Here is a 15,000-nt window from a genome sequence, read left to right as displayed (position 1 = left end):
TTTGTAATGGCTAAATTGTAGCTCAGGTCGACGGCTGGGTCATATCAACAGGACACTGTGGGCATTTCTCAAAACATAGTGTGCACACTTCAAAGTGTATTCAGCCTAATTAGTCACGCCCAGTGATAGGATACTCTTTATTAGTCAGACCCAGTGATTAGGCACTCTTTGGTGAACTCTACTCTTTGGTGAACTCTGCTGAGTATCCAATCACTGGACGTGACTACAGTAATTAGGCTGATACACTTGGAAGTGCGCGCACTAGGTTTTGAGAAATGCCCTGTCTGTGGGATCCAAATGGAGCGTCTGTATGTATTATAGTCTTAATCTGTATTATTATCATCCTGTAAAGTGTATGAGAGTCAAGTATTATTAACGCTACAGGACTATTTGCTGTTGATGTTGATTTTCACAGTTTTTCTCTGCTGTATTTTCTACTTTTTTGTGGTTTTAAAACTATGTGAAAAAAACTGATGTTTTGCTATGGTGCATTATTCTTTTCTTCCTTTTTGTTGTTTAGATATTATTAGCATGGTGTCCATCTTTCTCTGCGTGTAATCCGAATATCACACGACCCCAATGTCACCTGTCCCCCATCACAACATCACTCCTCTAATTTCCATTCACTGTGGTGACAGAAGAATAGAATGCAAATTTACAGGGCAGAGCAAAAGCAAACACTTTTTGCTCAGGACTGCTGACAGCTTTTGGTCGGCCCCTGGACAAAATCGTCTGAAAGGGCCCCCTCCTCAATACATAATAATACAATGTTATGAGAACCTAATTCTGGGCTACCTCTCTCGCTGGTCCTGGGGAAAAAGGACCCCTTTGTCCCTCCCCAGCCTCCGTCAGCATCCCTGCCTTTGCTTTCACTCTGCCAGTGCTCATCAATAAGCAGGTGGTAAACAGAGGTTGTTCCAGTGTTTGTTGACCTAGCGTAGCAGAGAGGGCAGTTATTGGTTCACCAGTCACTGAAGCCATTAAGGCTGGTCTTGCACAATGAATGAGCACGTGCAGAAGACAGAGGTGTTGACCCTGCTGTGCTAGCAGACCTGTCACAACCAGGCAAGTAAATAAGGCAATTGCCTTGGGGCTCCGGCTAAAAGGGGGGCCCCCTGAGTGATAATGACTGGTATGTTGTTCAGATGACAGCAATGGCAACTTTGTGAGTACGGAGCACATCCCTGAATTCAGTGACTGAGAAGTGCAATGAGACTGTCTATCAAGGGCTCCTATCTAACAGTTTGAAGAGGAAAAAGGGGGCCCCAAGTCCCTCTTTGCCTAGGGCCCCTAAACACCTTGAAACGGCCCTGTGTGTCAGTAGTGGTGTTTTTCCTGCTGACCCTGAGTGGCCTGGCAGTTCTGTCTCATTGACCAAGTCACATGTACATGCACATGCATGCACCCATCCAACCTTTACACAACACACACACACACACACACACACACACACACACACACACACACACACACACACAGACACAGACACAGACACAGACACAGACACAGACAGACAGACAGACAGACAGACAGACACACAGACACACAGAGAGGGAGACACAGAGACAGACACACAGACAGACACACACGCACACGCACACACGCACACAGATGCATGGGCACATATTCACATCTCTGGTTAAGTGATAAACATTAACCCCCACCCCTTTCCTCCGGAGAGAGGGAGGAAAAATAACCGCGCACACACACACACACACACACACACACACACACACACACACACACACACACACACACACACACACACACACACACACACACACACACACACACACACACACACAATGAGGAACATGCTGATCATCACATATACCACACCTGGGTCATGCCGTGGATGTTTCTATGGTGCCACAATGCATGCAGAGTCCCAACACTGACCTGGCCTTTTGGCCCTCATAGCTTCACTCCTACTCCGCTGGGCTGTTTGTGTGTTGCCTTTATGGAGAACCTCAATACTGGGGGTTAAAGGTCATTGGGTGTGTAATGTGTTCACACCTCTGAACAATGGTGCACATTCCAACCCAATCCAGGTGGAATCCATGTAAAAAAAAATGGAATTAGGAATGCTACTGAGGGCCGTTGCCGGAAAAGTGCAAGGAGGAGAGAAATAAATGTGGATTGCGGAAGTCTGCAGAATTCCTACTGTGGGGCCATAAAAGGGGTTTTAGAGGCATCACCTGACGGGCCCCGGCAGGATACACAAACCTCTGACAGCCATTTCCATTCACTCGCATAGTAAAATAAAAATTGTGTATTTTCTCAGCTTCACAGTTCCTCTATAAAACTGCTACTGTACTCCTTCTAGTGAGGGGCAACATAACAGACAAAGTAGTAAAAACATTTTTTTTTTTCATGACAAAACATCCACAATGTCCCTTCATATAGTACCTTACAGTGCTGTCGTCAGCACCATGTAACCAAAGCCTTCCTATAGAATGCTTGTTCTGTGACTGAAGTCACATTCCGCGGATGCCGTTTCTGACCTTTGCGTAATCAAAGCGGTGCGATAGGGCAGAGCCCTCGTCTGGATTTTTTTTTTTTTTACTTTGATGCAATGCACTGCAATACTGTAGATGTGTTCAAAAACACAACAACCTGTTACAGTTTATTTTGTGACCATAACTATTTCCACTGTAGTCTTGGTCTAATTGGCGGGAAAGGGCACGGTGATGTCATCCATGGAAATCATTCCACTTTTTATTTGGAGTGGCAGCCATCTTCCTCATCATCAAAGTATTTTAATTCAAAAAATACAATGGCTTTGGCACCCCTTTTTCACTTTATTTTCACTCGTATTTATTTATGTACCAGGATTGCCATAATAAGCTGCCGTATGTTAGCTACCAAACCATGCATCGCACGCGGGGATAGCAAGTCTTACTGGTGCACACACTCACAACATGATGTCAAACCCCTGACCCTCCCCAGCACACACTCCAATACCCTGACGTGTTTTGTTTTCGACGCTAGATCCCACCACAATTTTTCCCATCTGACCATCCAAGAGCTCGTTCCCTTGTAGGGATAAATCAGGCTATTCATACAGTACACACACAAGCTCCGACGGCGGACTGGCTTGAAAGCGAGAGACTGGACCCAAATCATGCAGAGGGAAATCGCTGGCATCTGGCCCGTACCTTTTTAATCCACAACAAGGGCCCTGTCCAGTCCACCCACTATAGGAGCCCCCGTTGGGCCGAGTCCAATAGAACAGAGGGGGTCCGGCTTTCAGATAAAAAGAAGAATCTGACTGTATACTAATCTCTGGCTCCTCGGATTGAACTCAATTATTTTCTTTAACTTTCACTCAAAAACTCCACATGTATCCCGTTGTGAATGTCATATACTGTTGTGATAATCCATGTTTTATTTAAAGACTTGTAAAAAGATGTAAACTTTCGCTTTTTTTGTGTGTGTGTGTGCAACATACATCATCTCTCTTTTTTTTTAGTCCTGTTATGGTGTGTGCTCCAAGAATAAAGTAAAAAAAAAAACCCTGTAGTGTTCACAAACAATAAAAATCCTCAAAATACAACCTCCAGCAACAACAGTGGTGTCTCATTCTAAATCCTTGTGGGACCAGGGAACGTGGCATAGTGGGGAAAACTCATCTGTATTGTTGTACGCTAAGTACCTCCTCAGACCATAACAAAGTATTTAATTAACTGTCTGTAGTATTGAATGACCTCGGCTCTAGTCTACACTAAGCTACAGGCAACACAGCATGTGGCACCAGTAAGCACTCGGGCTGGAGAAATTGTGGAGCCTGATCTGTTGTCTGACCAAACTCACATAATAGGGTTACAGTGCATTGCGTGCAAAATTGTTGGGCAAGTATGTTGACCAGGTCGATCAGGTCCTTAAGTCCATAGCTGAGGCAATCAGCAAGGGAATTAAGGACAGCAAGCTACACCCAAGCTAATGCCAAGGCCATCCAGTTTGTGAAGGCAGGACAGAAGCCAGAGAGAACACCAAAGGGGTCCTCGGCTACAGCCCGAGACTGGGTGATGGCAGTTGACCTGGAGAGGTAGCCGAAAATACCACCACACATAACCCAGTCCAGATTGAGACCAGACATCATCCTGGTCTCTGAGGCTACAAAGCAACTGGTCATGCTTGAGCTGACAGTTCCATGGGAGGATAGGTTGGAGGAGGCGCAGGAGAGGAAAAGGGAGAAGTACCAGGAGCTGGTGGAGGACTGTCGCAGAAATGGCTGGAGAACTAGATGTATGCCAGTGGAGGTGTGGAGCCGGGGATTTGCCAGCCACTCCCTGAGCAAGGCCTACGGAACACTAGGCATAACAGGGGCCAATCGGAAGAGAGCCATCAACAACAACACAGAGGCAGCAGAGAAAGCGTCCAGATGGCTCTGGCTGAGGAGAGGAGAGAGGTGGGGGGAGTACAGTAGAATGCCACTCGGACACAGGGCGGGGTCTGATCAGTCCTGGTCAGGTCACCTGGTCGAGGGTGTCTGTTGTGAGAGACGAAACACCCTGTGACTCCAGGAAACACTGATGATGTGTCCCAGTCAGTGCATCAGGGAGATGTTTACAAAACAGTGCACTGCGTGCAAAATTGTTGGGCAAGTATTTTTCGCTTTGCCCTGAAGAAGACCTAGATGGTCGAAACATGTTGGCATTTTAATTTCAATTATGAGTAGCCACAGATAATAAAGGCTTTTTAATATACCTCCTTCTTCGGACTGATTTACCTCTGAGTGCCTGGGACCTTCTGCTTTCCTAATGTTGGGCAAGTAGGTTGACCAAATTGTAAATTGTATGCAATTTTCCAACGCCAACTTGTATGAACATGAAAACCTATTGAATTTAAGCATTCAAGGTAATGCAAATGTGTGTAACCCACCACCCTAGGTACTGTATATCCACATAATACATTTTGCATTGTCAACACTGAACTGCTGTGTGAACCAGTGCTTCTTAACCTGGTGTGCAGACACCCCTTGGGGATGCGCCAGAGTTTTCAGGTGGTTCGCGGAATTTTGTTTGCATTGAGGTTGCAAACAAAACTCTGCTTCTGAATATTATAATTAGGCCAGAATGAAAAACCAAATGGTAACAAGTTTTGGTCTCCATGGAAAATCATAAAGGTATTGATTAATTACCACAATTCTTGCTCGAGACCCCTGGAGAGACATACAGGAGAGAGACTGCAGGGCGGCGTGAGTTCGGGCAGACACGGAACTTTCAAAAACTCAGGATGGACCTCCAGTAAACTCTCGGCATGCATGCAGATGACGCTGAAGTTCTGACCTGTTGTCCGGCCGATGATCTCGCTCTAGATGGTTTACCCACCCACTCACTCACACACAGGCCCAGCTTTGGCATGGCTGGCACCGGATGGACCCCCGTCAGGACATGGCTTGACTATCACAGCGTGGGTCTCGGATAAGCACTCGGCATGCAGAAATTGTGGAGTTATCCGACCGAGCCCTCTGAAGAGGTTTATAGACAACCAGGTGCGTAGAAGTAAATTGTATGTACAATCAATTAAATGGACCCCCCCACCCAGCCCTATACGGTGAGGAGAATAAGTATTTGATCCCTTGCTGATTTTGTTGGTTTGCCCACTAATAAAGACATGATCATTCTATAATGTTAATGATAAAATGTATTATAATATAGAGAGACAGAATATCAAAAAGAAAATCCAGAAAATAACTTTGAAGAATATATTTTAATTGATTTGTATTCCATTGAAGAAAATAAGTATTTGACCCCTCTAGTCAAAAAAGACAAAATACTTGGTGGCAAAGCCCTTGTTTTCACATACAGAGGTCAGATGTTTCTTTCAGTTAATGACAATGTTTGTGGGTATATTAGAAAGGATTTATGTCCACTTTTCTTTGCATATCATCTCTAAATCACTTAAGTTGTATGACTGTAGCTTGCCAAATGGGAACTTCTGTTCCCTTCACAGGATTATTATAGGGTTAATGTTTGGAAACTGTCTAGGCCACTTCATGACCTTAATGTGCTTCTGCTTGAGCTACTCCTTCGTTGCTTGGGCTTTATGTTATGGATTATTATCATTTTGGGAGGCTAATCCATGACCCACCTTCAGTCTAGTGGTGGTGGGAAAGAGGTTGGCATGCAGCATTGTACGTTTACATGTCTCCCTCCATCCATTTCTTGACGATGTGAAGTTGTCCTGTGTCTTGGCCAGACAAACAACCTCAAAACATAATGTTACCACTTTCATTTATGATGTTGGAGAAGGTGTTGTTCTTGGGATCATAGGCAGCATTTCTCTTCCTCCAAACACATAGAGTTGTGTTAATGCCAAACAGTTTGATTTTGGTGTTATCCGATTCCAGCACCTCCCAATCATATCCTAATCCAGTTTGATGTTCATTGGCAAACCTCAGGTGAGTCTGAACAGGTTCCTTCTGAAGCCGGGGTACCATACATGCACTGCAGGATTTTAATCCGCTGTGGTATCAAGTGTTTCCAATAGTTTTCTTAGTGATTGAGGTCCCAGCTGCCTTGAGATCATTTCCTAGCTCCTCCCATACAGTTTTAAGGTGCTTTATCTCCTTTTTTTCTGGTTATTAAATTCCCACAAGGTCAAATCTTGTATGGAACCAGAGACAGGCCTAAGATTGATGATTGATGATCATTTTGTATGTCCTAAAATTGGGAAGAAATGCACCAACAGTTTGCTCTTTAATATCCAGGAGCCCATTTCAGCCTTATTGAGTTCTAAAATCTTGTCCCTGACATCCTTTGACAGCTTTTTGGTCTGTCCCATGTTGGCGAGTTTAGTTTGATTGATTGACTGATTCTATGGACTGATTCTGCAGATTCAATGTGTCTTTTGTGCAGGTTACTATTAACAAGTGTGTTCAATTCAGATAACAAGTTGATTGGAAGTGCCATTTGATCTGCGGGATCAGAACTCTTAATGGTTGGCAGGGGATCAAATACTTATTTCCCTCAATTAAATATAAATCAATTATTATATATTCTTTAGAGTTAATTTCTGGATTTTCTTTTTGATATTCTGTCTCTCCATATTAGAATACATATTATCATTAACATTAAAGACTGATCATGTCTTTATTAGTGGGCAAACCAACAAAATCAGCAAGGGATCAAATACTTATTCTCCTCACTGTATGTCCACATAAATTAGACACAGACACTGTGCGCCCCCCAAATATACAGTAGATAGGGCCCTGGTAACTCCAAATGTACCCCTCTGTACGACACTCCTGTAGACCCTAGGCTAGGCTAGCACAAACCATGGGATAGCAGGGGTGATGTCAGCATGGCCATCACAGCATGGGCCACTGATAAGCACTCGGCATGGAGTAAGTACGGACCCCGACACTTTTTCTGAGACCTCACTCCAAACATTTTTTTTGGTAATTTTTTTGATTTTTTTGTTGTTGTCTTTATTTGATAGGACAGTGTGAGAAGCGGACAGGAAGCAAATTGGGAGAGAGACGGGGATGGGTCAGCAAAGGACCCTGACCGGGAATCAAACCAGGGTCAGCCGCATGGCAGGTGACTGCTCTACCGGTTGGCCATGGCAGGGCCGGCCAAAGAGTTATTATAGATACCTACCCATGCACTGGTCACCAGCCCTTGACTTGGCATGGTTGGCACCAGGCAGATCCATGACAGGACATAGCATAGGATTGCAGGGGTGCTGTGAGTTTGCCTGAACTCAGCATGCATGGGCAACTGCCGGTAAGTACTCGGCATGCAGAGCAGCACCTCGACTTACTCACCCACTCAGACTGAGCACCAGCCCTTGCCTTGGCATGGTTGGCACCGGACGATCCCCTGGCAGGGTAGGGGAGGGCCAGGAGGGGTTGCAGCCAGGGGTGATGTGAGTTTGGGAAGAGGTGAAATTGTGCAGCAGACAGGACGAGAGTTGTGTCAGCTACATGCTGTGTCCAGGGCTCATCTGCTTTGGCTGCCTTGAAAAGCACTGACTTAGCAGTGGCGGAACAATTGCACACAGAGGGGCCAGAGGGCAAAACACTGATAGCAGGCCGTATAGGGGGGCCCTAAGATCACAATAGGGCCCCCGCTACCGATACAGCAGGGCCCCTGGGCCCAGGGGCAAATACCACCTCTCACCCCCCGCCTATACGTACTACCCTACAAAGGCAAAGTGCAGTAACTACACATTTTGTTAAAATTGAGTGAAAATAAGTCTTCAATACACCTTTATCTTGTGACAAAGTCTTTTGCTTTAGAGATATTGAAGTGAAATTTGCAGTACCCACAATGTCCAACCTAATATAAGGACTTTGAGAGCATTTTTCTCGATGTTACTGCACTTCGCCTTTGCAGATATCTCAGGCCTGGGGGTCACATGCGGTACAGCTGAGCCATTTCATCTGGCCCACAGTTTTTTCTTATATCAACTTATAAACCCAATTTGATAATCACAACCAACAGGGGTCTTGCGAGTAGACCGATTTGTTTTGGACCAAGAAGCATAATGTAGAACTTCACTAGATAAATAAATAAACAGACCAGACTTCAGAGTGTTTCACTTCATATTCTGTAACGTTAGACTGTCTCAACTGCCTTCAGAATAGCGGACTGAAGTGGGACCCCCCCCCACCGGGTTTTACTTTTCCTGTTGACAAAGGTCATGTTGAGAGAACAGCCACATTTACACACACACACACACACACACACACACACACACACAACCTTCCAACACGAGATAACATGGGAGGGTGGGGTGGCGTAGTAGTGCAATTTGTCCAAACATTTGCAGAGATATTATGACTCATGTATGCAGTGAGTGGGGGTTTGTTTGGATCATTGGTGGAATACATAAATGATGCCGCCTTCCCACTCCCACACCCCTCGCTGCCAAAAATATATTCATGTAGTACAAAAGGTACAGCAAGCAAGCAAGCATAACCCTTTTGGCACACGGTTGACATTCCTGACAGACCGCTTCCAAAGAAAAAGGCTTGCAGTGCTTTCCCATGGTGAGGACTGCCAACACAAGCATTGCCCTGGCCGCACAGTAGGACCACACTATTGACCACCGCACTCGGATCAGGATACACCCCCCCCCCACCCCCAACACACACACACTCCACACTACACTACACCCACACCTCTGTCCTCCAGCCTGGCTGCCCTCTTAAAGTACACAAGAGAAAGTTCCAAGAGCTAGACACTACCTATTTTTCTGATCTGCTGAACATGCAGCCTTTAATGCAGTACATACTGTGGGTGTCAAACATAAAGTCTGTGGGCTGGATTCGGCCCCAGACTTGTAGAGAAAAAAAAACCTAAGAATTTCAAAAGACAAGAAGAAAACCTTCTGCTCATTACAAAATTGCTGCAGATTTTCAATCAAACCTGCGTTGCCAGCGTAGTAACTACCGTAAGGTCACGGCAGGGCCATGTCAAACATCTTCTAATAGAGAAAGATACTACATCAAGCCCTTACTTTTCCTGGATCCATGTAAAGTCAGGTGAACGCCCCTTTAGGAGACCTTTGGAGACTATAGGTTGAGAATAAATGGAGTTCCCTTAGCACTGCAGATGCCAGCAGCACACATCTTATGCAAGCTGTGACCAAACACCACAGAAAGAAAAAAAGAAAGAAGGGACAACACCCCCTTAGGAGACCAAACGTGCATTGGTAGGCAGAGTTTGGGGTATCGTACTCTACTAGATGATGTTTGGTAATGTCCTCAAGCTGGACTCAGAGCAGGATACATTTCTTGTGATGGGCTGAACTGTGTGTTTGACATACTATATTGCACACTGCAACCCAAGACACCACCAAGGCAATGGCCAACTCAGTCAACAAGCATTGTATGGTGAGGACTGTTCCTAGCCCGCCTAGTAATGGTGCCGTACACTCAGAGGCGATTCTAGGGTCAGGTGGGGCCCCAAGCGAAATATGCAAAAGAATGAACATTTGAACCAATATCGCCACTACTGTGGTTAAGTGTGGGCTGTCATTCACTATCTAGGGGCTTGAGGGCCCCAAGCAGCTGCCTGTCTTGCCTGGTGGCAAGATGCTCCTCTACGTACACTGTAGTCTACACTGTTGGGGCTAAACATTAAAGGAACAGTCTACCCTTTTTTGATTTTCACATATTTGCTGTATTTCCAAGCATTATTCATGAATGTGCACATCATTTTCTTCTCAGTGTTTTCAGTACTCAGATATAGTCTATCAGAATTATTAGCATCGCTTAGCATAATCACTGCAAGTAAATGGGCAGCATTAGCATCAAGCCACTAATGCTGCCCATTTACTTCCAGTGATTATGCTAAGCTATGCTAATAATTCTGATCCAATAAATCTGAGTACTGAAAACACAAGAAAATGACATGCACATTCATGAATAATGTTGGAAATACTGCAAATATGTGAAAATCAAAAAAGGATGGACTGTTCCTTTAACAGTCTTTTTAATAGTTGGTATATAAAAACTTTGGTAACGCTTTACTTTACGGTACAGTATTTACTGTGTACTTTCTGCGTAACAAGAGGTTAACAGAGAGAAGTTACATGGTATCTAACGGGTAAAAAAGGGGTAATTACAAAGTAAATGCTATGTAATACACATATCTCAAGAATTACTATGAAACTACTGCATATTTTCTAACCATCTAATCATTGAACTTCTCTCTGTTACCCTGTTGTTACCCAATTAATGGTATTTAATTTGTAATTACCCCCTTTTTACCCATTAGATATCATGTAACTTCTCTCTGTTACCCTGTCGTTACCCAGAAAGTACACAGTAATTACATATGGTAACTGTACCGTAAAGTAAAGCGTTACCAAAACTTTTTTTTTGCAAGTAACTTCTGAGACCAACAGCATCCATCCCAACTCTGACCCTCTGGGTACAAGAAGCCAATATTCCAAAGCAAATGATTATTCACTCGTAATATCACTAAGGTCATGACACCTCTCCAGACTTGATTGGGAAACAAATCCTCCTGGCCCTAACTTGGTCTTAACTGGTCATAGGTTGTTCATTCAGTGGCCACAGCACCACTATTTGACTTACAAAGACTCCTGCAACAACCATACAAAAAAACATAGCCATGCTTAATGACTGGACAAGATGAGAAAAGAATGGGGAATGTCTGAAAAAACTAAACGAGTAGAAGCAGAGGAAATGTTCTGGATGTTTAATTTTCAAAAGAACCAAAATGGGAAAACGGAACATATTTACAAGCACAAAGTTGCGTAAACACTTATGGCATCTGTACAAAGAAATATACATGCAAAAAGTATAAAATGACTGAAATCAAATCTGTCACAAAAGAAAACAAAAAATAATAACATACAAAATACAATGAGATTGTAACTATGAGAGAAAAAAACCCAACAAAATTAAAAACAAATTCAACAAAAGCAAACTGCTGATAAGAGGAAAAAAAACAAACAAAGAAACAAACGATAAAAATGCATCCAGTCCGAGTTCCCATGTTTTTTAGCGGTTTCTGTACAATTTTACAACGAATAAATTAAGAGGACATGATATGGGACTGTACAGATGAGTGACTCCATCTTTACACTCCTTCCTTTCGGGAAAGGCATGAATCTTTCCACTGCCAAAATATAACGAAAGAAAAGGAGAGAAAAGAAAAGCAAAAAAAAAAAAACATAACATTCTGCCGAGCTTCACTTTGACAAGGAGCTGACCGACGCAACAGGACAGAGACGACTTCCTGTCCCAATAGATATGACCATAGTAGCAGCTTACTATGTAGTACTGAAGTTCACCACTGACTGTTTCCTAGACGCAAGAATCTCTTTTATCAGTGCGAGTGTATGTGGCTGAATTTCTCTGTTAATAGTCTACCAGTGGCTGGAGCATTAGCTAGGGTTACCACCAATGACTGCAGGGTTGTAGCTATGGTTACCACCAATGACTGCAAGGCTGTAGACAAGAAAACAATCACAGAAAAAACAAAAAAGGAGAGAAAAACAAATACTGGTATTATCAACATAATAATATGAGGTGTGTCATATTACATAAATCTTTTTCAAAAGGTATACTATTCATGGCTTTGTTTGCATCACCATAAAATGTATCCAATGATCAGAAGCTTGATCTGAAAATTTCATTCAAGGGAACAGTCATTATGTTTTCGGCCCGGATACCTTTATCCATGAACCCTTTACACCCACCCCACCCCAGAAATGTTGTGCTTAACACCCACCTTGAAGTACAGGGTAGTCTAACCATGTGGGTAAAGTCGACTTGCGTATATTGGAGTTAAATCTTTCTTTTGTCAATAAAAGAAATAAAATAAAGCTATGATAGAAACACATGTAAACACACCTTTGAACGGCATTTTAATATATTTATATATAACTTAATGCAGTGAAATGCGCGAGGAGGATCAAAAATGGTAAAAATGGTAGTAATTGTAGTAAAGCTGGTGGAGCTTTGGTATGCCAATAACCTATGTTAAAAAAAGTGACCGAAGACAAGAAGCGTAAGTGCCATGTAGACAAAATGAACCCTGCCGAAATGGCAGGGAACGTAATACTCCACTAAATAATAAACAAATTAAAAAAAAGATTAAATAAAACACCATTAAACAGCAGAACTTGCAGTACCAAGTACATGCTTTTTCTATATATTTATTACAGATACAACAGATGTCTTCATAAATAGTTGCATTAACTGTTAAAGCCGCAACATTGCACATGATAAAGAATCGAAAAACATAACATACAATGTGAGTGCATTTACAGATTTACTCTTTCTCCTCGTTTCTTTTAATCCTCGCGCCTGACTGGCTCTCTTGGATGCCACTCAGAAGCTCACCTGCTTCCATAGTCATCTCCCATTCGTCCGCGGGATTGCCCCGCCTTTAATATGATGCTCTCTCTGTGGCAGGACACAAATATTCAAATGAAAAGGACACAGGCCAGACGACAGTCTATGTACAAAGTAAGGCTTATACATCTTAAAGTTGCGCAACACAACATGTTCTAGTCGAAGCGGAAAAACAAAAATAAAATCGTTACTCTTTCTCTTTAACATGTGAGAGGTCTGACTTGCAGCAGTTGAAAACCTGTTACATGTGGAGCGATCCAATTCTCACAATCTGATAAAGACTTTTGAAACTAACGATGCGAGGCAATCAAAAATGCTTTTGATCGGGCAAACAAAAAAAATCTCATGATATCCGACTGTCACTCTTGGGAGTCTGGCATTTGCAAACCTCCCTAAATATGCTTCTTTGACTAGAGGGCGCAATCTTCAAATTGTACTGTTATAGAACATACATATATTTATATATATATATATATTTTAAGCTTTTTTATTTGCTTCTGTAAGTACAGTGTATTCAAATATCGTTTGGAAAAGGCGTGGAAATTCACGTGATTTTTGATCTTTTTTTTCTCCTATACATTGTCTCTTTATGAAAGGGCATTTCTTTCATGTTTTCATTTTTTTTTCTTTTTCGCATTTGCTCAAATGTTCTCAAGTTGAATACTGTAAAAGCGCAAAGCAGGACTGCTTGCTCTCTCTGGCTCAGGCAAAGGAAAAAAAAAGATAAAAATTATTTTGTTCTCCACATTAAGTTTGAACTGGGTGATGCCTTTCTGCTCTGTAAGGATAAGCTTCACCACTTTTTGTGCAGGTTTCCCGTCTACACGTAGATTCAAAGTCTATCTCGTGTGGTTCCGTTGTTCAGTGAAACTCGGTAAAAGTTCATAGGATAACCGGAAATTCAAGTTGTCCGATTTCCGATTGTTCGTCCATTCAAACGAATCAAAGTGAGTTTAAAACAGCCAGCAGCATAGGACTGGGACAGGACTTGCGCTCCTTGAGTGTTCTTTTTTATGATTGGCTGAGAACACCAAAAACACAGCATTCTCTGAGGCTCTGATTGGTTCTGATTGAGACGGAGGAACGCAGGTTTTCCTCTAGAGAAAAAAAAAAAAACAATCACGATTGGCAGCTGAAAGAGGATGAGATCATTCCTTTTGAAAACATTTTTCTTCATTCTTTTTTTGTTGAAATTTTGGCCACTTAAAATTGGTTGAACATTTGTGTTCTTGTAAAATTGACGCACCACCCCCTCCCACTCGAAAAACGTAACGCATCCTGGATTTGGCATCCTGTAACGCATCCTTGATTTGGCATTCTGTCCGGTGTGGTATCATTTCATATCCTGGGTTGCAGCACCATTTACGGTTAATTTGGTGTAATGGCATCCCATCTCGTTCCCGCTACACTGTAAAACATTGCAACCAGTTAAACGTGAAAAAGTAAGTTGCCCTGCTGCCTGAAGTGAGTAAGTTAAATCAACTTGAGAAAGCCTGGAGTTGAGTTCAGCCTTGAGCTGAGTTAACTGACAAACATAAGGCAGCAGGGCAAATTACATTTTTTGTGTTTCACCGGCTTGTCGTGTTTTACAGTGCAGTCGCGGCGGTGTTGTTTCATATCCTTGGTTGCAGTCGGCTGTGCAGGAAGGCCCGAATGCCACCGAGGGGTCGCAGGTCGTTCTGGTGCTTGCGGCGGTCGATGAACGAGATGAGACGCGAGGTGTCTAAACACTCGACCGAGCGTCCCGCTGACGGCCCCGTCTGCAGCCACGGGTCTTGCAGACACGTGGCGGCCGGCGGCCTCTTACACGGCTCGGCGCGCAGCAGCAGACACACAAAGTCCCTGGCGGCGGCGCTCACGCCCTGGAAGTAGTCGTCGGGGAAGCTGAAGTCCAGCCGGCAGATGTTGAGGCAGGTCTCCTCCACGCTCTCGTCCAGGAAGGGCGAGGCTCCGCTCAGCACCACGTAGGTGACCACACCCAGGCTCCACAGGTCAGAGGCCAGCGCCGCCGGCTCCCCCAGAACCAGCTCGGGGGCCGCGAACTCCGGGCTGCCCAGCAGCGGGTGCACGTAGTGGGCCGAGTTCAGCTGCACCGCGTCGCCGAAGTCTGTCAGCTTGACCGTGGGCTGCGACGAGCACTGGTCTACCACCAGGTT

At 43.8% G+C, this 15,000-nt stretch overlaps 2 protein-coding genes across 8 annotated transcripts in view; one reads left to right on the top strand and one right to left on the bottom strand.

The window, feature by feature from the left end:
• Nucleotides 1-1,451, top strand: part of tinagl1 (tubulointerstitial nephritis antigen-like 1) — a 73,889-nt gene extending 72,438 nt beyond the window's left edge. The window contains exon 12 of the mRNA XM_063185716.1: nt 1-1,451. This exon is cut by the window's left edge and continues 2,220 nt beyond it. The gene's annotated coding sequence lies outside the window, so the exon portion shown is untranslated.
• Nucleotides 1,452-11,165: 9,714 nt separating this feature from the next.
• Nucleotides 11,166-15,000, bottom strand: part of trioa (trio Rho guanine nucleotide exchange factor a) — an 88,379-nt gene continuing 84,544 nt past the window's right edge. For all 7 annotated transcript variants that reach the window (XM_063185710.1, XM_063185715.1, XM_063185711.1 and 4 more), the window contains one exon: nt 11,166-15,000. This exon is cut by the window's right edge and continues 6 nt beyond it. In XM_063185710.1, coding sequence (XP_063041780.1) covers nt 14,458-15,000 — 543 coding nt within the window. In that variant the 3' untranslated portion in view covers nt 11,166-14,457.

Source organism: Engraulis encrasicolus, chromosome 20, assembly GCF_034702125.1.
Source record: "Engraulis encrasicolus isolate BLACKSEA-1 chromosome 20, IST_EnEncr_1.0, whole genome shotgun sequence".
Classification (NCBI taxonomy): Eukaryota; Metazoa; Chordata; class Actinopteri; order Clupeiformes; family Engraulidae; genus Engraulis; species Engraulis encrasicolus.
Note: the sequence above shows the minus strand (reverse complement) of the source record. Positions and strands in the feature narration are given on the sequence as shown.